At 43.2% G+C, this 23,075-nt stretch overlaps 1 protein-coding gene across 5 annotated transcripts in view; it reads left to right on the top strand.

Moving 5' to 3' along the window:
- Map3k4 (mitogen-activated protein kinase kinase kinase 4) overlaps window positions 1-23,075 on the top strand; it is a 117,343-nt gene that overhangs the window by 82,341 nt on the left and 11,927 nt on the right. For 4 of the 5 annotated variants that reach the window (XM_045158194.1, XM_045158195.1, XM_045158198.1 and 1 more), the window contains 13 exons: window positions 2,276-2,375; window positions 2,476-2,559; window positions 3,673-3,939; window positions 5,403-5,552; window positions 8,133-8,294; window positions 8,939-9,072; window positions 10,193-10,271; window positions 11,253-11,319; window positions 15,509-15,605; window positions 16,349-16,495; window positions 19,594-19,694; window positions 20,189-20,269; window positions 22,063-22,254. In XM_045158194.1, the coding sequence (XP_045014129.1) occupies window positions 2,276-2,375; window positions 2,476-2,559; window positions 3,673-3,939; window positions 5,403-5,552; window positions 8,133-8,294; window positions 8,939-9,072; window positions 10,193-10,271; window positions 11,253-11,319; window positions 15,509-15,605; window positions 16,349-16,495; window positions 19,594-19,694; window positions 20,189-20,269; window positions 22,063-22,254 (1,661 nt within the window). The remainder of the gene's footprint in view (window positions 1-2,275; window positions 2,376-2,475; window positions 2,560-3,672; window positions 3,940-5,402; window positions 5,553-8,132; window positions 8,295-8,938; window positions 9,073-10,192; window positions 10,272-11,252; window positions 11,320-15,508; window positions 15,606-16,348; window positions 16,496-19,593; window positions 19,695-20,188; window positions 20,270-22,062; window positions 22,255-23,075) is intronic. The other variant, XM_045158196.1, reaches the window with a different exon arrangement.

The raw sequence follows: 23,075 nt of genomic DNA, 5'->3' as shown, positions 1-23,075 counted from the left end.
CTAATCTTTATTATTTCTTCCTGTCTACTTATTTTTGGTTTTCCTTGTTCTTCTTTTTCCAAGGCTTTAAGGTGAAGCATTAGGTTGTTTACTTGCGACCTTTTTAATTTCTTAATATGGGCACTTAAGGCTATAAATTTACCTCTTAGAACTGCCTTCATTGTGTTCCAGAAATTTTGGTATGTTGTGTTCTCATTATCGTTTGATTCTATAAATTTTTTGATTTCCTTCTTGATTTCTTCATTTACCCATTCATCATTTAGTAGTGTATTTTTAGTTTCCATGATTTTGTGTATGCTCTTTAGCCTTTCTTGCTACTGATTTGTAGTTTAATTCTACTGTGGTCAGATAGAATGCAAGGAATTATTTCAATTTTCCTGAATTTGTTAAGATTTGCTTTGTGTCTTAATATATGGTCTATTTTAGAGAATGTTCCATGTGCTGCTGAAAAGAATGTATATTCTGCAGCATTTGGATGAAATGTCCTGTATATATCTGTTAGGTCCAATCCTTCTATGACCTCATTTAGTCCAGATGCCTCTCTGTTTATTCTTTCCCGGGATGATCTGTCAATTGATGAGAGTGGGGTGTTAAAGTCACCCACCACCACTGTGTTTGGTGTTATCTCTGATCTTAGTTCTAATAGTGTTTGTTTGACGAATTTGGGAGCCCCCATGTTAGGTGCATATATGTTTAGGATTGTAATGTCCTCCTGTTGGACTGTGCCCTTAATCAATATAAAGTGACCTTCCTTATCTTTCCTGACTAACGTTGGACTGAAATCTACCTTGTCAGATATTAGGATAGCAACCCCTGCTTGTTTTCTAGACCCATTTGCTTGAAACACTGTCTTCCAACCTTTCACCCTAAGATAATGTCTATCCTTTGTAGAAAGGTGAGTTACTTGGAGACAAAATTGTAGGATCCTGCTTTTTAACCCAGTCTGCAAACCTATGTCTTTTTGTTGGGGCATTGAGGCCGTTGATATTAAGAGATATTATTGAAGGGTGTGTATTTATGTTTTCCTTTTTTTTTTTTTTTTTTTTTTTGTGGTTCCGGTTCTACCTTTGGTCTCTTGTGTTAACTAGTATTTGAGTATTGCTTGTTTTTTCCCGGGTTGCTTATATGTGTGCTTTTCCTTTTCTGTAGAGCTGGTTATGTCTTCAAATACTCTAACCTGCTTTTGTCATGGAATGTCCTTATTTCTCCATCTATTTGAATGGATAGCTTTGCAGGATAAAGTAACCTTGGTTGACAGTTGTTAATCTTTCAGAACTTGGAATACGTCACTCCAAGCCCTTTTGGCTTTTAAGGTTTGTTATTTTATTTATTTATTTGAGAGAGAGAGAGCGAGAGCGCACGCACGCACACACGCACACCAGGGCCTCTGTCCTCTGCAAGTGAACTCCAGATGCATGTACCAACTTCTGCATCTGGTAATAATCTCCATCCATATTTTCCAGAATGTCTTTGAATGTTAGCTGTCTTTTCAAATCTCTGTAACAGTTCAGCGGTACTTTTTAATGACATTTGACACATTTTTAATTTCTTTTATGCTTGGCTTATCCCCTCTGTTGAACCTTAAAAAGTATTTGAAATCATGGCTTGTCTGTTGATTTCCTATACAAATAACATTATCAGCAGTCTCATGAGGCAGTTTCAGCACCTGTACTTTCAGAGCAAGTGTTTTTGCTCACTATTCAACTTGAGGTTTCAGAACACTTGATACTCCCTGTCCCAGTTCTCATCTGGGAAAACATCAATAGCTAAGGAATGGAATTAGTTTGTAGGTCTTGTAGTTTGGATGCTGATGTTGGGGGTTCAGAGTAGACACGAGAGTTGGAGAACTGAGAGGATGAACTAGACAGGGCTCTGCTGATGCTTCCCCCGTGTGCTGGGTGGGTATGAGCTGGTGCTCTAGAGGTGGCATGTGGCAGTGCACAGTGTTTCAATTACATCATGAGCTGGCTGTCAAGACTTAAACATAAAATATTGTCATGATAAAGTTTTGAGAAAAGTGAACAAGATATTGAGGATTATTTAATGTGCCTTACTTAGAAGGACTCAAATAATTTCTATAGAATTGTGAGGAGCAGGCCTCTGAGCATGTTGGTCGTCTCGTGAGGAGCAGCCCTCTGATCATATTGGTCACACTGCCAGTGACTGTTTGCTGCTCTGAATGGCGCCTGCAAAGGTTGCTTATGTTGTCATTTGGAATTTCCTGTATCTTGTTCTCAACTGCTCCTGTATGAGGCGGGTTTTCATCTCCTTACAGGCGGTCAGTTGTAGAGATCAGCCGTGCACTAAAGGAGCTCTTCCACGAAGCCAGGGAGCGAGCCTCCAAAGCTCTGGGATTTGCTAAGATGCTGAGGAAGGTGAGTGTACAGCCTGACCGAGAGTCAGCGTCCTTTCCCCCCTGCCCTTTCCCCCGACGAAAGCTTCTCCTGATGACATCTCTTTGTTACTGCGTTACAGGACCTGGAAATAGCAGCAGAATTTACGTTCTCTGCCCCAATCCATGAGCTCCTGGATGTTCTGAAAGCAAAACAATATGTCAAGGTGAATGTCTATGTGGAATGCTTGTCCTTCTCACTTAAAATACTCAAACTTGTTTTCCCAGTGCTAGGAACTGAGAACTTTTTCATAAAGTCCAGATAGTGAGCTATAATATACTTTCCCCATAATTTTCCAGATAAGTAACTTGTGGTGTTAATTTAGTTATGCATATATTTTAAAAATATTCCTGGTTTTTTTTTTTTTTTTTTTTTTTGCATTTTCGAGGTAGGGTCTCACTCTGGTCCAGGCTGACCTGGAATTAACTCTGAGTCTCAGGGTGGCCTTGAACTCACGGTGATCCTCCTACCTCTGCTTCCCGAGTGCTGGGATTAAAGGCGTGCGCCACCACGCCCGGCATGTTTTTGAATTATGATTTTATTTTTTCATCCTCACATTTCTTGAGACGTTCAGTTTTTACATGAGTCTTTAAGCCTATGTCCTGGTCATCCCTAGAGTGACATCTTTACTCTTGGAGTAACTTGAGGTGATTATTTTTCCATCTTTGTATGACGTGCCAAGTCTGGAGGTGTATGGCCTAGGAAGGGCTGTGGGCCACAGCACATCATGACAGTGGTGACCCTTATTGAAATGATCACCAGGAGCTTTTCTACAATCCCTGTCCCCAAAACGGTGTCACACTAGCATTGGCTGAGGTGTTTCCCACTCACTTCCCCCAGTAAACTATCCCACTGAAGGCATAGTTTCCTTGTTGGAAGTGGGACACTGGAGAGTAGCCCTGGGACTGGAGAAACTGTGCAAGGACTTGCCTGGTCCCTTCCCAGGGTCCCCCCCCCCACCCACCCTTCAATCACACGGAGAAGCTTGCAGTTCACCTCCCCACTCGGGTCAGTGTGCTTCCTCACCTCCAGCTCCTTGAACCTGCTTGTCTTTTCCTGGTTTGTTGGGTACTTTTCTTTCTCTGCTTCTAAAGACAAGATTTCACATTGTATCTCAGACTGGTTCTGATCTCACTATGATACATCCCAAGATGGCCTCAAACTTGTGATCCTCCAACCTCAGTCTCCTGATTGCTGAGATTACAGGCATGCACCACCCTGCTTGGCTAGTGTGGGTTTGGGCAGTAATTAATTTAAGACCGGGTCATTTCCTGTGCAGGTGCAGGTTCCTGGCTTGGACAACTTGCACATGTTTGTTCCCGACACGCTGGCCGAGGAGAAGAGCATTATTCTGCAGCTGCTCAATGCTGCGGCAGGAAAGGACTGCTCCAAGGATCCAGATGACATTTTCATTGATGCCTTTCTGCTTCTGACCAAGCATGGGGACCGAGCCCAGGACTCAGAAGACGGCTGGGGCTCGTGGGAGGCACAGGCTGTCAAAATTGTGCCTCAGGTGGAGACAGTTGATACCCTGAGAAGCATGCAGGTCGGTGGGCCTCCCTCCAGCAAGTGCCCCAGTTTTGCAGCCAACTCTAATCAGCTGTGATGCTTTGAATACTTTTGGATAAAACCAGTTGTTGGCAGCTTATGAATAACAAACAGCCCTAGTCAAGTATAGACTTCCTTAAACTGTGCCTTGATGTCTTACGGTGTAATTTTCAGCATATTTGTATGAAAATACCCCATCATTTTCTGTTAACTATGTTGAATTACACTGACTATTTGAAATAGCCTATATATGTATGCCTTTATTTGTTTCATCATGTAGTTAGGTTTAGAGACCCATGATTTAAGAGATATTGTCTCATTAATGCAATTTGTAGCTCCAGAAATCCCAGTTCCAGAAGTGCTGCCAAAGAATAAAAGTAACGCTGTCCTGGACACTCGGCGCCGTTTAGTTCACTTTAGTGGTCATGGTCCTGGCCAGTGTCTGGAGCTCTTACAGCTCACAGCAGCGCCGTTTAGTTCACTTTTGTGGTCATGGCCCTGGCCAGTGTCTGGAGCTCTTACAGCTGACAGCAGCCCGCGCACGTGTGTGCAGCTTAGGAATGGGGTGGTAAGGACTCACACGCATCTGGAACTCAGGCCAACCAGAGCTGGTCACGCCAGCTCCCATCTCCCTTTACCCCATATTTTGTTTTTTCCTCTTGCATCTCCTGTCTCACTGAACCATGCTATACCAGAAATGTGGATTGCTAACTTAAATATGTCCTCCCACCTTTCAAATTAATTACCAGCCCAGCACCCAGAAGCATGTCCAGTAAATGACCAGTTCCTGGGGCTCCCAGACCTCCTGCCATAGCTCTGTCGCTGTCCCTGCCGGAGCAGCCGCGCCTTCCTACTTCCCTCCCGCCTTACAGTTCTGTAGTTGTTTGTCGTTTTGGTGCTTTGAGAATGACGGTGGTTCATACAGATGCCCTCTAAAAGCTGCAGGTTTTCTGCCTCTTAGAGAATGAAAATGACACAGTATTGCCCATTCGTGGCAGTCTCTCCCTGTTCTCATTATACCCCTGTCTCCCACATCTTCCTAGGTGTCCCCAACTCTTCCCCTGTCTTCTCCATCATTTGGGGTTTCCCCAACTCTACCTCTGTCCTTCCCATCTTCCCGAGCCATTTCATCTCTGTTCGTCCTCGTCTTCCCGGGCCACCCCTTCTCCATCTTGGCACCCATGCTCTAGACTGACTGGAGTCCGGGGTGGCTCGAGCCGCTGTGCTTGCGCAGGCTGCTGGGAGGCTCCTTCCCTCTGCCAGATCGCCTGCATGTAGCGCCGCCTGCCCTCCTTCCTGCTCCGCCTGCTCAGACACATGCACTTGCAGGTGGCTCTGGTCGGACAGCGGTTGGGCTGGTGGCTCAAGAGTGGCACTGTTTTGGGACTGGGGTTGTAGTGGAGTGGAAAAAAAAAAAGTCAGTGGTCTGTTTTTATGCCCTGCGTTTGGTTTTCCTCACAGGTGGACAATCTTCTGTTGGTAGTCATGGAGTCCGCTCAGCTTGTGATTCAGAGAAAAGCCTTCCAGCAGTCCGTCGAGGGGCTGATGACCCTGCGCCACGAGCAGACCTCCAGTCAGCCGGTCATCGCCAGAGCTCTGCAGCAGCTTAAGGTGCTGACGTCCCTGCGCTCGGGTATAAGGCTGTGGAGAAGCCTAGCAATGTGTGTGGTGTCGTTTGAGCCATGTGACTTCTTGAGTGGTTCCCCTTTTCTTCCTAGTCAACATTTGTTCAGGTCTAAACTAAACATTCCTGAAACAAACTCTAGGACTGAAAAGGATAGAAAATTGGTTTGTTTCATGTCATCGCAGTGATCATATGGCTGCCTGTCAGAAAAGTCCGGATTGGAATTTGTGTATTTTTCTTTCTAATGTAAATTTCTTTCACCTTTAATAGTTTCCAGTATTCACTAGAGATATTCAATATCAATAATGTATAATCTTAAAGTACTTACATAATTTAACAAATAGTTCAGCAAAATTAACTATAATAGAAAAAAAAAGTTGTAGACAGGTCCAAATGCCTTCAAAGTCTGTGATGTCAGAACCCTGCATTCCTTTCCCATTTTGGGGGTTCTTATACAGGTACATGTATGTGTGCGGAGACCAGAGGTTGATGTTTGGCGTTTTCCTCAGTCACTTGGCATCTAGTTTTTGAGACAATATCTCTTAGGAAACCTAGATAAGGATAAACTAGCTAGCCAGCAGGCCTCAGAGATCCTCTGTCTCAGCCTCCTAAGCACTGGGATAGGTGTGCACCATCTCATCCAGCACTTTTTCTGGGGATTAAGATTCAGGTGTTTGTGCTTGCACAACAAGACTTTATTGAATGAATCATCTTCAAGCCCTTTTTGTCTCATTTTTAATGTTGTCGCTACCTTGAGGTTTTCGTCCTATCACTCTGCTCTTTATACTTCTCCACTAACCATGGGCTATGTTGTCTCAGTCACATTTGGGCCTGACTTCTTAAAGCAGCATCAATCCATGAAATATAAGTCATTTAATGAGTATTTGGTTGTCTTCTGTTAATCTGATTTGTTTATCTATGTCTCTCAGGAGTTATAATCATACCTGACACCAGTAAATGTTACTGTTGTCCTTCCTTTGAGCTTGAGCCAATAGGGTTTTTTGTTTTGTTTTGTTTTTTCTTTTGTATTTTTATTTTTTTATTTATTTGAGAGAGACAGAGAATGGACATGCCAGGGCCTCTAGCCGCTGCAAGTGAACTTCAGACACATGCATTTCCTTGTGCATCTGGCTTATGGGGTCCTGGAGAATCGAACCTGGGTCCTTTGGCTTTGCAGGCACGCACCTTAACTGCTAAACCATCTCTTTAGCCTGAGAATAAGGTTTTATAGGATGTTGATTATTCCTTTTCTGTTTATAGTTTTAAAACATTTTTTCTTTATTTACTTATTTGAGAAAGAAAGAGGTAGATAGAGAATGGATACACCAGGTCCTCTAGCCACTGCACATGAATTCCACATGCATGCGATACTATGTGTATCTGGATTACATGGGTACTGGGAAATTGAACCTGGGACCTCAGGCTTCACAGGCAAGTGCTTTAACTGCTAAGCCATCTCTCCAGCCCTATAGTTTTATTTTGTTTGAGACAGGGTCTCACTCTTTAGCCCCAAATAACTAGGAACCCATAACGTAGTCCAGAGTGGCTTTGAATTCATGGCAGTCCTCCAAGTTCAGCCTCCTGAATGCTAGGATTATAGGTGTGAGCACTGTGTCCAACTAAGACATATCACAGAGCTGAGGGCCTGAGCTGTCACACTGAAGCATCGGAGGAGAGAGAGATTGGTGCCTCACAGGTAGTACCTGGGAGTATCATGGTAGCAGGCCAGCTTGGGAGGGTTTCAGAACGTGAAGCCTGGGATGGAACTAACAAGAGGAGCATCTGGCCATGGATCTGATGGGTGGATCGAGGTTCTGGGTCTGCTGATTGAGGAGCAAATAATCTGTTTTGGCCAGATCTAGATATATACAATGAAAGTAAAACTGGCGATCAGACTGATGGAAGAAGATGGGCACAACTGATTCACTGGGAGCTATCACATTTGATTTTCTAAGCCTTAAGAGTGTTTTTAAAGTTATTTTAGAAAGAATATTTTGTGATGAAATGTTAGGGTGATTGCCTGATGGACACCATGTGTGCACAGGTGTGTTTAAAGACAGGTGGAAAGGAATTCTGCAAAGAAGCAGAATTGCTTAAATTATGACCAGATTTGTCAAACTTTGCCCTACTGACATTAGTGGCCAAGAATGTATGTTGGGTGGGGTGCTCTTCTGTGTGTTGTGGGATGTTTGTCAACATTTCAAGCCTCTGCCCACCCAGTTTTGATAATCCAAAATGTCCTCAGACATTTCCAGTAACATCTCTGGTGATTGACATGAAAATCCTGAAGGTACCAGCATGACCAGACAGTCACTGGATATTATCACTTAAGTGGGTTGTTTTCACTTGTACTTTGTAAGATGTTAATGAATGCCTGCTACGTGTAAAAGTGAAAATAGGATTTCTTCAAAGTCATGCTTTTTGATAACTAAGAAAATGAAAGTGTGTCTGAAGTGGATTGTAGTGAATGGCGTCTGTGCAGTGGTGAGTGCGAGTGTCTTTCGGGGTGCAGTGGGTGCTGGGTGACTTGCTTCATTTTGGATTAATCATGGTTTGGGACTCTGCAGGATGATGCGCTCGAGCTCTGCAACAGAATAAGTGATGCCATTGACCGAGTGGACCTCATGTTCCTAATGGAGTTGGACACTGATGTGGATGAGTCTGAGTCAGCCACGCTGCAGCAGTACTCCCGAGAAGCAATGATTCAGGGCTACAATTTTGGGTTTGAGGTATGTGTCTATAAAATAAAGGAAAATGTAGAGTAATTAATAATGTCACTGACAGGAAGTGTCGGCCTTGTACTACAGATCCGATTAGCTGTAAACTGAGGGATGTTATGTTGCTGTTGAATAGTTTTCTTCTAAGGTATCAGGTAGGTACACTAATAGTTGTCTACTGCATTTTACAACTGCTTAAGAGATTCTTAATATCATAAAAGTACATTCTGGTTTTTTATTTCTTTTTTTTTTAGAGAGGATGAGAGAGATAGAATTGGTGTGTCAGGGCCTCAGCCACTGCAATCGGACTCCAGGCGTTTGTTGCACCACCTAGTTAGCATGTGCGCTTGCCTCGCACTTGCCTCACCTTTGTGCATCAGGCTAATGTGGGATCTGGAGAGTAGAATGGGGGTCTTTAGGCTTCGCAGGCAAGCGCCTTAACCACTAAGCCGTCTCTCCAGCCCAAATATGCATTCTTGATTGAAAGTTCTGAATAAAACATTTACAAAACTGTATCTTGAGATACTGTACTCTGTTTTTTTGTATTATTCAAAGTATATTCACTTGAATTGGATTTTAGAAAATGACATTTTAGGTATCTAGAACATTGTAGTATTGTGGGTGTCATTGTAATGGTTTTGTTAATTTTTATACAGTATCATAAAGAAGTTGTTCGTTTGATGTCTGGTGAGTTCAGACAGAAGATAGGAGACAGATATATAAGCTTTGCCCGGAAGTGGATGAACTATGTCCTGACCAAGTGCGAGAGTGGCAGAGGAACAAGACCCAGGTACAGCCAAGCAGTGAAGTTAGGGCTTGAGGCATGTGGGGTTGGCATGTGTTTTGTCCTTTATGTTTTATCAGATTTGTGAGCGGGTCATATAAGAAAAAAACATTCTTTTTTTTTTTTAGAAGATGTCATTTCTTTTTTTTAAAATTTATTTATTTATTTATTTATTTATTTATTTGAGAGCGACACAGAGAGAAAGACAGATAGAGGGAGAGAGAGAATGGGCGCGCCAGGGCTTCCAGCCTCTGCAAACGAACTCCAGATGCGTGCGCCCCCTTGTGCATCTGGCTAACGTGGGACCTGGGGAACCGAGCCTCCAACCGGGGTCCTTAGGCTTCACAGGCAAGTGCTTAACCGAAAAAACATTCTTAACTCTGTTGCAAACAGGATATTTTAAAATGAAGTTATATACATAAGAAACCCTTTAACTCTTGGGAATTTAAATACACACATATTCCAAACAAAATTATCTTTGAGGAGTTCACATTGTTTGATAGACAAGTCTTTTGGAGAGCTAATGTCTTTTTCCTCCCCAAAATTAAGTAATTAGATACCATGATACTTTGGAACCACTTTTCAATTCTGAAAAATCTAAATTTGCTGCATTTGGAATGAAAATAGGAGTTTTGTCAGTGATAAATTACTATTGAGTTACAAGTGAATACCCATGTTTCCCACTGGCTTTAATATTTTTATTTATTTATTTATTTATTTATTTATTTATTTATTTATTTATTTATTTGAGAGAGAAAGAAGGAATATGGGTGTGCAGGGCCTCTAGTCACTGCAGACAAGCTCCACATGCATCTGGGCTTACTTACATGGGTGCTGGGGAATTGATTCCAGGTTCTTAAGCTTCACAGACAAGCACTTTTAACTGCTGAGCCATTTCTCCAGCTCCCCCCCCCCCGCCCATGGCTTTTAAGTAATTTTTTTAAGGCCATTTTGTCCCTTTCCCAAAAGGGATCACTATAAGCTTACTCAGCCTAGAAATTTATGTAATGCCCCCCAAAACATGCATTGCCATAGATAGTAAATTTCAAATTCTATTACTTTAAGTATTACCATCTATAGTATTTTCTCAGCTGTTCTGTGACTATTGAATATTTTCATGTGCCAGGTGGGCAACTCAAGGATTTGATTTTCTACAAGCGATTGAACCTGCCTTTATTTCAGCTTTGCCGGAAGATGACTTCTTGGTATGGGTTACGCTAAAGTCTTTGTCATTACAAACCACTTGATCACTTCGTACTTCCTGACTGTGTGTCTTTGGTGTGGTAGTGGTACTTAGGTACTTTTTGTGATTGCAGTGATGATGCTGAGACATTAGGTAACTTCTGAAAGCACGATGCTTCATTGTTCCTTCCTTCTCATAATAGTAGTGTTTCATTAACTAGTTTTTTTTCTGAACCCTGGCCCTTCTAAAACGTGCTGGATTCTGAATGTGCATGGGTACACAGGTGGCGATGTGAGGGTCAAGGTGACCTCAGGTGTCATTCTTAGGAATGTCGTCCACCTTTTTTGAGACAGACCTTCTCATCAGCCTGGTGCTCACATTATGCCCCTGAGCCCAGGGGTCCTCCTACCTCCACCTGCCAGTACTGGGATTACACAAACAGCCACCACACCCAGCCTATTACATGGGTGCTGGGGATCGAATCTGGATCCTCTTGGTCGCATGGCCAGCCTTTGCCAACTGCGCACTCCCCCAGCCGGGTTCTGTAGCTCATAAACTACCAGCTTCATTGCTGCCTGCTGGAAGCTAATGAAGAACCAGATTAGCTCTTTCCCTTCAGTGTCTGTCATTAGAATGTAGTGCCAGTATTGTGTGTGACCACTGCTGTTCTGACAGACCCACCGGACTAGGAAGTGCTGCTCAGACGTGAGTTCACTCACGGGGTCCTCCAGCCACAGACGTGCTCACTGCTTGCTCGCACATGCTGTTGTGCTGTGGGGAGCAGACTGTCAAGTTGCTCTTATTTGTGAACATGGAATTTATACTGTAATATATTATTTTAAATAATACATAGTTTGTGTACAACTTATATGTATTTTCTCTTAAACTGACTTTGAAAGTACTTACTCAAAGTCGTATGTCTCTTTCAGATATACCTGATCATTGCTTATGTCATTTAGAATAGGCTTTCTTCCTCATCTTCCTTCTTTTCTTTGGTTTCTAGAGTTTACAGGCCTTGATGAATGAATGCATCGGTCATGTTATAGGAAAGCCACACAGTCCTGTTACAGGTTTGTACCTATGAAAGATAGCTGTTACAGCAGTCTCCTGGAGCATACCAGTTTGGATAAGCAAACCCTCTTGGGATTGATGCTATTCATAATGGTTGGTATAAGAGATACATCAAGAATGTGCAGGAGAATGTTGGAAATGAGGTACGTGGTCTGGAGAGATGGCTCAGCAGTTAAGGTGCTTGCCTGCAAAGCCTAAGGACCTGGGTTCAATTCCCCAGTATCCATGTAAGCCAGATGCACAAAGTGGTGCATATATTGGGAGTTTGTTTGTAGTTGCTAGAGGACCTGGTATGCCCATACTCACTTACACACTCACACTCTCTCTCTGGGTCTTTTTTTCTCTCTGTGTGTACCTCTGCTTACAAATAAATAAATAAGAAGTGAAGAACACATACAGAGAATTGTACAGCAACCGTTCTAAACCCCAAAGGAAGATTCAAATGCCAGCCTAGGCATTCCAAGTTATTCTTAGTTTGAATTGGTATTTTCCTTCTTATGTCAATACTGCATTCTACTCTCCCCATTAAAATCTGTTTTGTTTTCTCAGTTTCCCAGTTCCTCACTCCCAATAATAAATTCTGATATGACATACTTTTTAAAAATGAAATTACTTGTAGTTTCAAACACAGTATACAGTTTTATAGCATATGCTCAATACTTAAAATATTTATTTTTAATTAATTAATTAATTAATTAATTTATTTATTTATTTATTTTAGTTTTTTGAGGTAGGGTCTCACTCTAGCTCAGGCTGACCTGGAATTCACTATGTAGTCTTAGAGTGGCCTTGAACTCATGGAGATCCTCCTACCTCTGCCTCCAAGTGCTGGGATTAAAGGCGTGCACTACCATGCTCATCTAAGACAAGGCTGTGTCTATATCATTCTTCATGTAATCTGTAAATAAAACAAAGCTGTATTTATATATGTTAAACACTCAAAAATGAAAACTTGAGAATTTTATACAATTTTAAAGTACATGAAAATTCATAAATGGTAAATTTTCTGAATATCAGCTTTGTTTCTTAAAGGTTACTTGGTAGCCACAAAAAACCTTTAGAATAGTTTTAGGGTTTTTGTTTTTGTTTTATTGTTCTTAATGTTTGTTTGTTTGAGGTCAAGTTTCATGTAGTTCAGAGTCTGGATTTGAACTTCTGATCTTTGTACCTGTTCCTTCAGAGTGCAGAGATGAGAGGTGTGCAAGCCCATGCCTAGTTTTGTTTTTTTTAGATTTTTGTTGTTGTTGTTCATTTTTATTTATTTATTTGAGAGCAACAGACAGAGAGAGAAAGAGGCAGATAGAGAGAGAATGGGCGCACCAGGGCCTCCAGCCACTGCGAACAAACTCCATATGCGTGTGCCCTCTTGTGCATCTGGCCAACGTGGGTCTCCCCTCATTTCTTCTCTTATGCTAGTAAAAGCTTTGTACATCTTAAGAAAAAGTCATTTAGTTTGGGCTGGAGAGATGTCTTAGCAGGTAAGTGCTTGCCTGTGAAGCCTAAGAACCCCGGTTCGAGGTGGACCCATGTTAGCCAGATGCACAAGGGGGCACACGCATCTGGAGTTGGTTTGCAGTGGCTAGAGGCCTTGGCGTACCCATTGTCCGTCCCTCCCTCCCTCCCTCCCTCCCTCCCTCCCTCCCTCCCTCCCTCCCTCTCTCTCTCTCTCTCCCCCTCTTTCTCCCTATGTCTGTCGCTCTGAAATAAATAAATAAAAATAAACAAAATTTTAAAAATCATTTAGTTTATTCTTTTTCTCCTAAGACAATTATGTAATAAAAGTTATTTTTTATAAAATTCTAAGCATTTATATAGACATATTTTTTACCAAACTTGCTTAAGCCTATTACCATAAGCCTAACTTAAGTTTCTGATTTCTTCAAATATTCAGTAGAAATCGCTTCTTTAAAATGTTTTCTATCAAAAAATATTTTTTAATAGAAAAATTTTATCTGAGACTTAAAATATTCTCTATAGAAGAATTATAACTTAGAGCAACTAGAAAAATATAGAAGATGGCAGGGGTGCTGGTACACGCCTTTAATCCCAGCACTTGGGATACAGAGGTAGGAGGATCACCCTGAGTTCCAGGCCACCCTGAGACTTCATGGAGAATTACAGGTCAGCCTGGACTCAAGTAAAACCCTACCTTGAAAAGCAAAACAAACAAAAATCTAGAAGATAGACACTTAGGCAATTTTTCACTGTAAAAATAATACATCAAACAAAAGATGCCCATGCTCATAGTCTAAAGGTAACCACCAGTATGTTGAGGGCTGTGATCTTTCAACATGCCTGCCACTGTAAGCTGCTGGTGGGGCGGTTCAGGAGTAGTTCCCTCCGTGTGCTTCAGGTTTCCTTTGTCCCCTCACTACTGTGGAATGAGCCCAGAGTCATACTGCTTGGCAGCAGGTGACCTGGGGATGCTCATTTAACATCATTGAGCCTCCTTTTGTAATGCCTGAAATGGGGTGCTAATGAAGGTTGAATCTGTCACTCTAGTGTTCCATACACAGTAGGTGTCATCTGCTGGTTTGGTTTGGTTTTTCTTACACGAGAGTGCAGTGAAGAAGAAGCCTGAACTGTCTTCCCTCCCTTGTTGCTGCATTCTTTCTTCCTCTTCTGCTGAGGCAGGTGCCCTGGTAGGCGACATGCTCTCTGTGCATCCCTGTAACTGAACAGACTCCTCCTCCTGCCTTCTCTGTGCTCCTGTCACCCACCATGTATATAGGGCGTCTGCTTTCATGCCAGTTCCTGTGTAAAACTCAGCTTATGTTGGGCATTAATTTGTCAGAGGTGGAAATCTCAGTCATTCTCTTGTGGATGTACTAATGTCCTCGCTACCATTCTATATGGAGTTTTGTTTGTTCTGTACACGTCTATATACATATTCTTCAAGTAAATGTTTTATGCATGAAAAATACTAGTTATGTGTGTTGTAGGTTTTTTAAAAATATATATATATATATTTAAGTGAGAAAGAGAGGGTTGGGCACACTAGGGCCTCCAGATATTGCAAACGAACTCCAGATGCATGTGCCCCCTTGTGCATCTGGCTTATGTGGGTACTGGGGAATCAAACCTTGGTCTTTAGGCTTTGCAGGCAAGTGCCTTAACTGCTAAGCCATCTCTCCAGACCTTTAAAAAATGTTTTATTCATTGGGAATTTTTGTAGTAATTTTGACGGAGGTTGTTCCTAGCATTTACTGTGTTAATGCTGATCTTCATCATACCATTTTTACTTTTCTTTTTAAACCTGTGATAATACAACCAAGTATCTTTCACTTGGCATTGCAGTAGTTGAGTAATGAACCAGAAACACAGTGGCCTAGCTTTTGTGAAAAATGCTTGGTTTTTCAAGGGAGCTTCAATCTCCCTCTTTGGTACTTTTCTCTCTCCTATGTGATTTTTTTTCTCTTTTTTTGGGGGGGGGGGGAGATTTTTGAGGTAGGGTTTCACTCTGGCCTTAAACTCACAGCGATCCTTCTACCCCTGCCTCCTAAGTGGTGGGATTAAAGGCGTGTGCGACCACACTCAGCTTCTATGTGATGTTATTAATAGGAAGGAGACAAAACATGACATGTGAGGATTTCTGTTTGGGATAAAACATAAGCAGACTATGATTATTAACACATGGAGAGAAAACATGACAGAAAAACCCAAGCAAGAGTCAGTCAGATAGTAATTAAAAGCTAAGTACGAGTAAAACATTAGACCTGGCAAACTATTATGCATGCACACCACTATTTACATTTCATTATCAGAAAAAATGGACTTGTTACATTTTTGTGACTTCTAGGTAAGAGCTCTAGTTTAAATTTTTCATTTAAATTTCATGTAATTATAAGGACAGAGTTGTAGCTCACTTGGGTGCAGCGCTTGCCTAATTAATGCATGAGCCACCCTGGATTTACCCCTGGTACTGCAAGTAGTACTTCTTTGTTTGCTTGTTTGGGATTCTTTTTAAAGGTTTATTGGTGAAGAAAAATTTGAATGTGGGATATAACTATTAACTTTCAAAAAGTAATGTTTTTTTCATAGTCCTTATATATGCAATTGTTTATTCACGAATGGATTTATTTTAGTCACTGGCAAAACTGAATGATGTTCCATTTACATTAAATAGCCTAGTTTGAAAGTTTTCTGTGGGCCACTTTAACAAGCTGCCTTCATTGCCATTTTTGGCAGCTATCCATCGCAACAGTCCCCGTCCAGTGAAGGTACCTCGATGCCACAGTGACCCTCCTAACCCGCACCTCATCATCCCAGCTCCAGAGGGACTCAGGTACTTGGCGCACCCCCGTTCTTTTGCTTTGTGGGTGGTTCCCTGATGTGCATGGGTCTGCCTTGAGTCCACTGGGTGCTTGTCTGGGAGCTCAGTGCTTCTCTTCTCCTTGCGTTCAGGTGCTTTCTAGAGCTCTCTCTTGTGTTATCTTGAAGCATACAGTAGTGCCTTAGGTGCAAAAGAAAGGCTGCAAACATAAGACAGACCTGCCCCTTTCAAAGTAGCCTAGCTTCTCAGCTTTATAACCCGAGCTACTAAGTGCTTTCTGGCTTTCAAGTAATTCCTTTTCTTTCTTGAAAAAGTTGCCTTGAGAAAACAAATTTAAGTATCCAAAGCATAGTAAACATTAGGGGGACTGTGCTCAATGTCACTCTGAGAAGGGAGAAAGCTGGAGTGAGCAGCTCTCCAGTGTTGGCTCTCATGAGGGTGCATGGTTGAAGCACTCGGCACTAAAGCCAGGTCAGAGACCGTCTGCTCGGTGTGTATGCTGGGGGCTGCCTCTGGAGCCAGTGAGTGTCCTCTTTCCCAGCGTGATTCCTTTTACAAGTCAATTTTACTTGACAGGATTTTCTAGGTAAGGACTAAAATTTATTATTTTTTTTTTTTGCACTTAAGCCAGAATCTCAAACAGCATTTACAATGATTTATATTTATAAGGATTTTTTTTGACCGCCTTGCCATATTTTATTTGCAAGTCCATCCCCCTTTCTCACGTGTTCCTGAAGCCTTTCTTCTTGTCTTAGCACTCGGAGCGTGCCTTCAGACGCTCGGAACCACGGCAGCCCTGCTGCTACTGTCGCCGCTGCTGCCACCACTGCCACCGGCCGCCCTGGCCTCAGTGGTGGTGACCCTGCACCGCCCAGACCTGTCAGCAGTGGCCCTGATACCAGGTAGTCCTACTGCACAGTGTCATGCCTCCCTGCCTGCCCTTGCACCCTTCTGCCAGGGTCTTAGCCTTGGTATCTGCCACAGGGGACCACTGGGCTTCTTTCCTCTGGTACAGAAGTGTTGCTCCCCTGTGGCTTGTCACAGCCCCAGATACTGGCAGCATGTAGCAGGAGTAGACCATTTTCTGGTGTTAGTATTTTTCTTTGTGACCAGCATTGGCCAAAATAACCAGAGACTCCACCTGGCATAGCTCCAGAGTATCAGAGGAAAGACGGGCTCAGGAGAAGTATGGGAGAAGCTGCGGCTGGCATCTAGAGAACCAGAGGCAAGGCCCTGGCGCAGGAGAAGGGTGGGAAGCCGAGGCTAGCAGCCTTTCCTAGGTGGGGGTGTTTCACTAGGCCATGGTCTTATTTTTTAGGAGGATTGGTTTTCTAAAGTTAAAGTGGAAAGGTGAAGTCGTAGGGTTAGTATATTATTTAGGGAGTAGATCATTGCAGAGAGAACTGCCAGACATTTGGCAAGCTTCAGAAATATTTAAAAGTCTCTTGCGTTGTCTTTCATACAAGTAGAGGGACTCATAGTTTGCACCAGGTTAGTTTTTTTAGTTTTGGTATATAGGCTTTTATTAGTTCTCATTTAATGGAGAAAAGACTTCTTTCTCAAGTCCACTCTGATGTTTGAGTAAGGGACACTGTCAGCACTCCCTTCTCTAGTGAGGAAGGTGGTCTGCATGCATGTGGGAGATTTGATCAACAGGCAAAGCTGTGGTGCAATGTGCTCTCTTTTCAGTGTATAGGAAGATACTGTAGTCGGTGGCAATGACGTGGCTTTGCAATGGAAAAGGCTAAAATGTTTTTAGACTTATTTGAATAACAGTCTAAGATATTTACGAGCTTTCCTAGTTTTTTTACTCACTAAAATAATTAATATTCCTAATTTTTAGTAGTATTTCTAACCTAAAAATACAAGTATTTTACAGCTTCAGCAGTTAACTAGAAAGAATTAATAATCATATTGAACCAGCCGCCTGTTTACCATTTGTTTTTAATTTTAAAGCGTTGGTTGGCAAATATTTCTACATTTTGTCCATATTGCTTTGACCGCTGCTGAAACTGCCCTTCTTAAAACTACATTACGTAGTCACAGGGGTGAAGGGCCCGCACGCAGAAGTAACTGGGAACGTTAAGCAGCCTGGTGGCTGCTGGCGCGTCTGCTGCCCTGCTCTTCTCACCCGCCGGGCTGCAGGGAGGAAAGGCCATGTCCTGTGAACGTGCAGCGTCTGGCGTAGGGCAGCTGCTCCATGGCCACCGTGGGTGTTTTGTGGACTCCTGAGCATAAGCAGGTTTTGAGCATGTTGCAAACAGCATTTTGAAAGTATCAGTTGTGAACTTGGACACCATACTTGATGTCTAAGAATTTTACAAGCATCACAGTTGTGAAGTTTTTATTTATTATTGTTACAAAGAAATGGTGTCTGGTTTGGGGCAGTGTGTCATGACATAGGTAGAAAAGAACAAAGCTACGTAGAGATGTATGAGGGCCACAGACTCCACTTGGACCTCCTTGGCTGTGTGGGTTGCTGAGTGTTGGGTCACTGCCTCCCAGCCCTGCCCTGTACCTGGCAGCCTGAGTCAACATAGTGTGGGAATGTGAACAGGGGACACCGTAACACCTGTGACTCCTGGTGCCTGCCCACAGTGTGCATCCTTAGCCTGCCTTATGGGCGCAAGACCCAAAATTCAGTCACTAGGCCTCCTTCAGTGGTCAGTGACATTTTTCATTGATTTTATCTGATATAGGAAATAGCTCTTCTGAGGTTAAGTTCTCCTGGCATTATTTCTAAGAATACTTTTTGCAGTATCTGGCTTGCTGGAGCCGGGTTTTGCTGATGCCCAAGAGTTGATGATCAGTTCTCAGAAAGCTGACATGCTAGGGTTTACATCACAGCTGTGGGTGACCTCTGAGCCACCTCCCATCCTCACAGCTCCAGTTCCTTGTTAAGCATTGTAAATATACCCCATCCATCGAGTGTGTTCTTGCCTTTTCCCCTTGCAAACCATTCTGAAGGTCATGGATTTGACGAGCTTCCCCCATGGGAAGGAGGAAGGCTGAGGTGCTGAGCAGTGTCCCGCAGTCCACGTGGTGTGGCACTTCTCAGCAGTGAAGGGTGCCTCTTCACTCCAGCACCAGTGGCTTGACCATCCAGTGACATCAGAACTGTTTGGTGAACTTCATAGCAGTCGAAATGGCCCCCTCTTATCAGAGCTGACCTAGTTTTGAGGGTTCAGGGAGCTGAAAAGTGCTCTGGACTTCAGTGTGGGCAGCTCTCCACGTGGCCCTCCGTGGTGTTTAGTGAAAGAGCATGGTTGTGCCACCTAGAGATGCAGAGCCAACAACGTCTTAATGACCCATCTCCGTATTTATTTATTTGAGGTTCTCTGATACTTTTTCTTATTTCATCCCAGCTTTTACTCCTTATTGCTGAACATTAACTTAATTCTAGAAAGGCAGCTAATTAACTTAATTCTTTAATTCACTAAGCTGCTTGCTCCTTTGTGGTTTTGCTTGGCTGCTGCTTGAGAAATCTTTGGGCTTTCGTTCCCTTCTCTTCTCATGCTTTTAACTAAGTACGTAATATAATTTACTGGTAACCTTAAATATGACCTAAATTTGGCTAATGCACCATCACCCTTCCTTCAGTTTTGGATCTTTCCATGTATTCAGTTGCTTAAGGACATGAGTTTATTTTAGTTCTGCTGTGAATGTGACAAGCTCTTCTGTAGCAGAAGCTGTGGGGCTAGATGACGATGGAGCTCCTTCCAGTTCCAGAAACCCCCCGCCCCCAGCCGTTTCCAGAGGGCTCCCTGTCTCAGTGGCAGCTCTGTTCTTTTCGGTGACAGGTTTTGCAGAGCTTGCCTGTTCATTGTCCTCTACCCACTGGAGGCCAGTTGCCCCCACCTGGGCATGACAGTTAAAGTGGTGGCCAGTGTTCCTAGTTGAGAGTAAGAATTCCAGAAGAATGTCCCAGCTTTTTCCTTTTAAGTTCCATTGAATCCTTGGCTCAATTGTGAAAAGAAAAAAAAATACCACATTGAAACAGGGGATCCAGCGTTCCTGAAAATGATCGACTGGCTTCCGTAGCTGCTGAATTGCAGTTCAGGTCCCTGAGTCGGCACTCCAGCCCCACGGAGGAGCGAGATGGTGAGTGCTGGAACGTCGCCTGCATTCCCGTTCTCCGCGCGCACAGCCATTGACATCCAGGTTCTGCTGGGGAGCCCCGAGCTCTGTGAGGACATTGGCCCATATGCTTCAGCATTTCAGCTCAGCTGCATATTCTAGGTCTACTTTGTTAAAAATGTATCATTCCTTATATTTTGATTTTCAGTACTCTTACTTTAAAAATGCGAAGGTGTTACTGTGTTTGTTGCAACAGAGTGAGGGTCCCAAAAGCTGCCTCTGAGTTGGGGCCCAGGAGCCCTGTCTGCCAGTGTTCTGTTGTATCTTATGGGGGAAGTTCACAACTCTTGAGCAATGTCCTCATTTGGTGCCATTTTCTAGAACTGATGTTAGAGACAGTTTCTCACCCATACATAGGAATCATTCATAATTAATTGCCAGAAAGCTCAGATTCTAATCTCCACCTTTAGCATATTTATTTTGTATATTTAAATGTGTGTGAAAACCACTTTTTGCAGAGCCAGCATATCCAAGAAGCGATTCAAGCGGGTCAGCACGACGAAGCTGGGAACTGCGGACGCTTATCAGCCAGACCAAAGGTGCGAGAAAGGGCGGAGGAGGAGCAGCTCCAGTGAGAAGCGGGAGCCTCTGACTCAGCAGGTCCTCTGCATTAACATGTGTGCTTTCACTGGTGCCTCCAACATTCTCTCTCCACCCTGTATTTTGTGGACATTTTCTACTTGCAGAACAGTACAAAGCTCCTTTGGGTTGGTGTTTTACTCATCTTGTATTTTTAAGCAGCTTAGACAATTCTTTGTTACAGTAAGTATTTGTAAAATAAGTAAACATTTTTATGCTAAGAAGTTTAGACAGAGAACTTGACTAGCACTTTCTGTCTACAGAATGATTTTACTCTTTTTGTCATAATATCTTGAACAGTAGGCAGAATAACCCTCATTCATAAACGAGTATTCTGAGAGGCTCAATAAAGGGCAGGCTGGTAGAGGATAGAGCGTGCGCTCTGCACTGTGTGACTGAGCAGCAGGTGATTCGGCCCTGTAGCCCAGAGAGCTGCAGAAGAGTTTAATGGAGAGAGTCTGAGCTGGCCCTGGGAAGACAAGGCTGCCACAACCAAGAGTCCGCACACAGAGAGGACTGCAGTTAGAGTGGCTCTGGAGTCAGCCTTTAGCAGGTGAAGTGATGAAGAAAATGAGGTGCTTAGACACAGTGAGGTGAAGAATGACGCTCCCTCATGTGCAGGGAGACGGATGGGACTGGAGATGACCATGCTTAGCAAAACCAGCTAGACCCCGAGAAAGACATATTCCCCTGTATAGAGCCTAGATCAAGGTGCACAATGCACATGCATGAGAATGCCATCGTCAGCCTCTCATCTGTACAGTGAGTATATGCTAACAAAACAAGGACAGCACAGAACCAGAATCCTCTAGTAAAGCTGACAATGTCAGTGAAACTTGTGTTTTTTTAGTACTTTATTTTTGTTTATTTATTTGAGAGGGAGGAGGAGGCAGAGAGAGAGGGAGAGAGAAAGGGCACATCAGGGCCTCTAGCCACTGCAGACGAACTCTAGACGCATGCTTCCCCTTGTGTATCTGTCTTACGTGGGTCCTGGGGAATCAAACCAAGATCCTTTGGCTTTGTAGGCAAATGCCTTAATTACTAAGCCATCTCTCTCCAGCCCCAAAACTTGTTTTTGACATCTACATGGGTATTTCTTGCCTCAAGTCATGAAATAAGCCAGAGAAGTCAAGCTGTGGAGCCCGATGGGCAAAGAGGAGGCACAGTAGTTCCAACTACTGTGTACCGAACCCCATGCTGCGGCCCATGTGCTCAGCGTGCACTGTGGTGAGCAAGTCATGAAGGTGGGAAACGGGAGCAGCCCCGGGAGTTATAGATGGTTTCGTAGGTCACCTAAGCCTTTCAGTCTGACTTAAGTGGAGCATGTGGCAAGAGAAGATGAGAAGAATGGCTTTAGTAAAACAAACTAAAGCAAGGACTGACAGAAAGAAGAGGAACTAGGTCCAGGTTCTCCAGGGCCCTGAGTCCCCCATGAGCGGGCCTAGGGGCTTTGGTTAGTAGAGGTGGAGGACTGAAGGAACTGTGCCTAGGACAGTGGTGTGGGCTGGAAAGAGCGGAGCTGGGGCAGCCAGTGGACACCGTTGCAGGCTGAGCAGGAGGGGTTGCTTCTGTGTGCTGTGGGTACTCGCTGTATTAGCAGGTTCCTGTTTTGAAGGGTCTCCATTCAGCTGCCGCCATCTGTAGATCAGGGGAGCCGTGCCGCACCGCGGTGTGTGCTCCGTTCTCGCGGCTCGCACTTCGCAGTTGGCTTGTGGACAAGGACTGGCGCTGACGAGCTTGCTTCTCCTTGCAGACACTGCTTCTAAGCAGGGACCCATAGAGGCCATCCAGAAGTCAGTCCGACTATTTGAAGAAAAGAGGTATCGAGAAATGAGGAGAAAGAATATCATCGGTCAAGTTTGCGATACTCCTAAGTCCTATGATAATGTCATGCATGTTGGTTTGAGGAAGGTGACCTTCAAGTGGCAAAGAGGCAACAAAATTGGTAAGAAAACCAAGGAACATGAGGTGTTAATAATCGGTGAGAAATGTCAGCACTTATATTTCTTTAAGTTAAGTAAGTCCTTTTTCTTATAGATAGCAAATACACCTATATTTATGATGATTATGTCATTTCTAAGAGTTACACAATAAAGAATTTTAGAAATGACCAGGCATGGTGGTGCACGCCTTTAATCCCAACACTCAGGAGTCAAAGGTAGGAGGATTACTGTGAGTTTGAGGCCATCCTAAGGCTACAGAGTAAATTCCAGGTCAGCTTGGGCTAGAGTATGATCCTATTTTGAAAATCAAAATAAATAAATACATAGTAATTAAAAAATAATTTTAGAAATGATTTTTCAGTGGTTCATTAAAATGAATAGTTTGCTTGACAATTCCAGAAGTCTCCAGTGGAGAACTGCCAAGATTTTTACCCATTTATTCTCTTCTGTGTTCTTTTTATTTCCATAAGAATATTATTTTAAGAGAGAATGGATATAATTCCAAGGAGACTTCACCTTTTCTTTCCCTAAAATATTGCCTAATTAACTAATGTATTGAAACTTCTCTTACAAACTAACTAGTGGTAGATTGTGTGGTGTTTGTTTATCAAGCATTCAGGTCTCAGAGGCAAACACAGTGAGGAAGGAGAACTTTCTGGGCCCCAGGAAACTGGAGGTTCCTTAGAATTACCTAGGACAAAAAAACACCCTGAACAGTTAAAAACACTTCATAACGTGTATTGATTGTTCTCACTCTCGTTCAGTCCTGTGTCCCTGGTGTCCTGTGCTAGGACAGTATTAGGAGACTCACACCTCTGTCCTT

The sequence above is a fragment of the Jaculus jaculus genome, chromosome 9, assembly GCF_020740685.1.
Source record: "Jaculus jaculus isolate mJacJac1 chromosome 9, mJacJac1.mat.Y.cur, whole genome shotgun sequence".
NCBI lineage: Eukaryota > Metazoa > Chordata > Mammalia > Rodentia > Dipodidae > Jaculus > Jaculus jaculus.
This window is presented reverse-complemented; position numbering and strand designations above follow the sequence as displayed.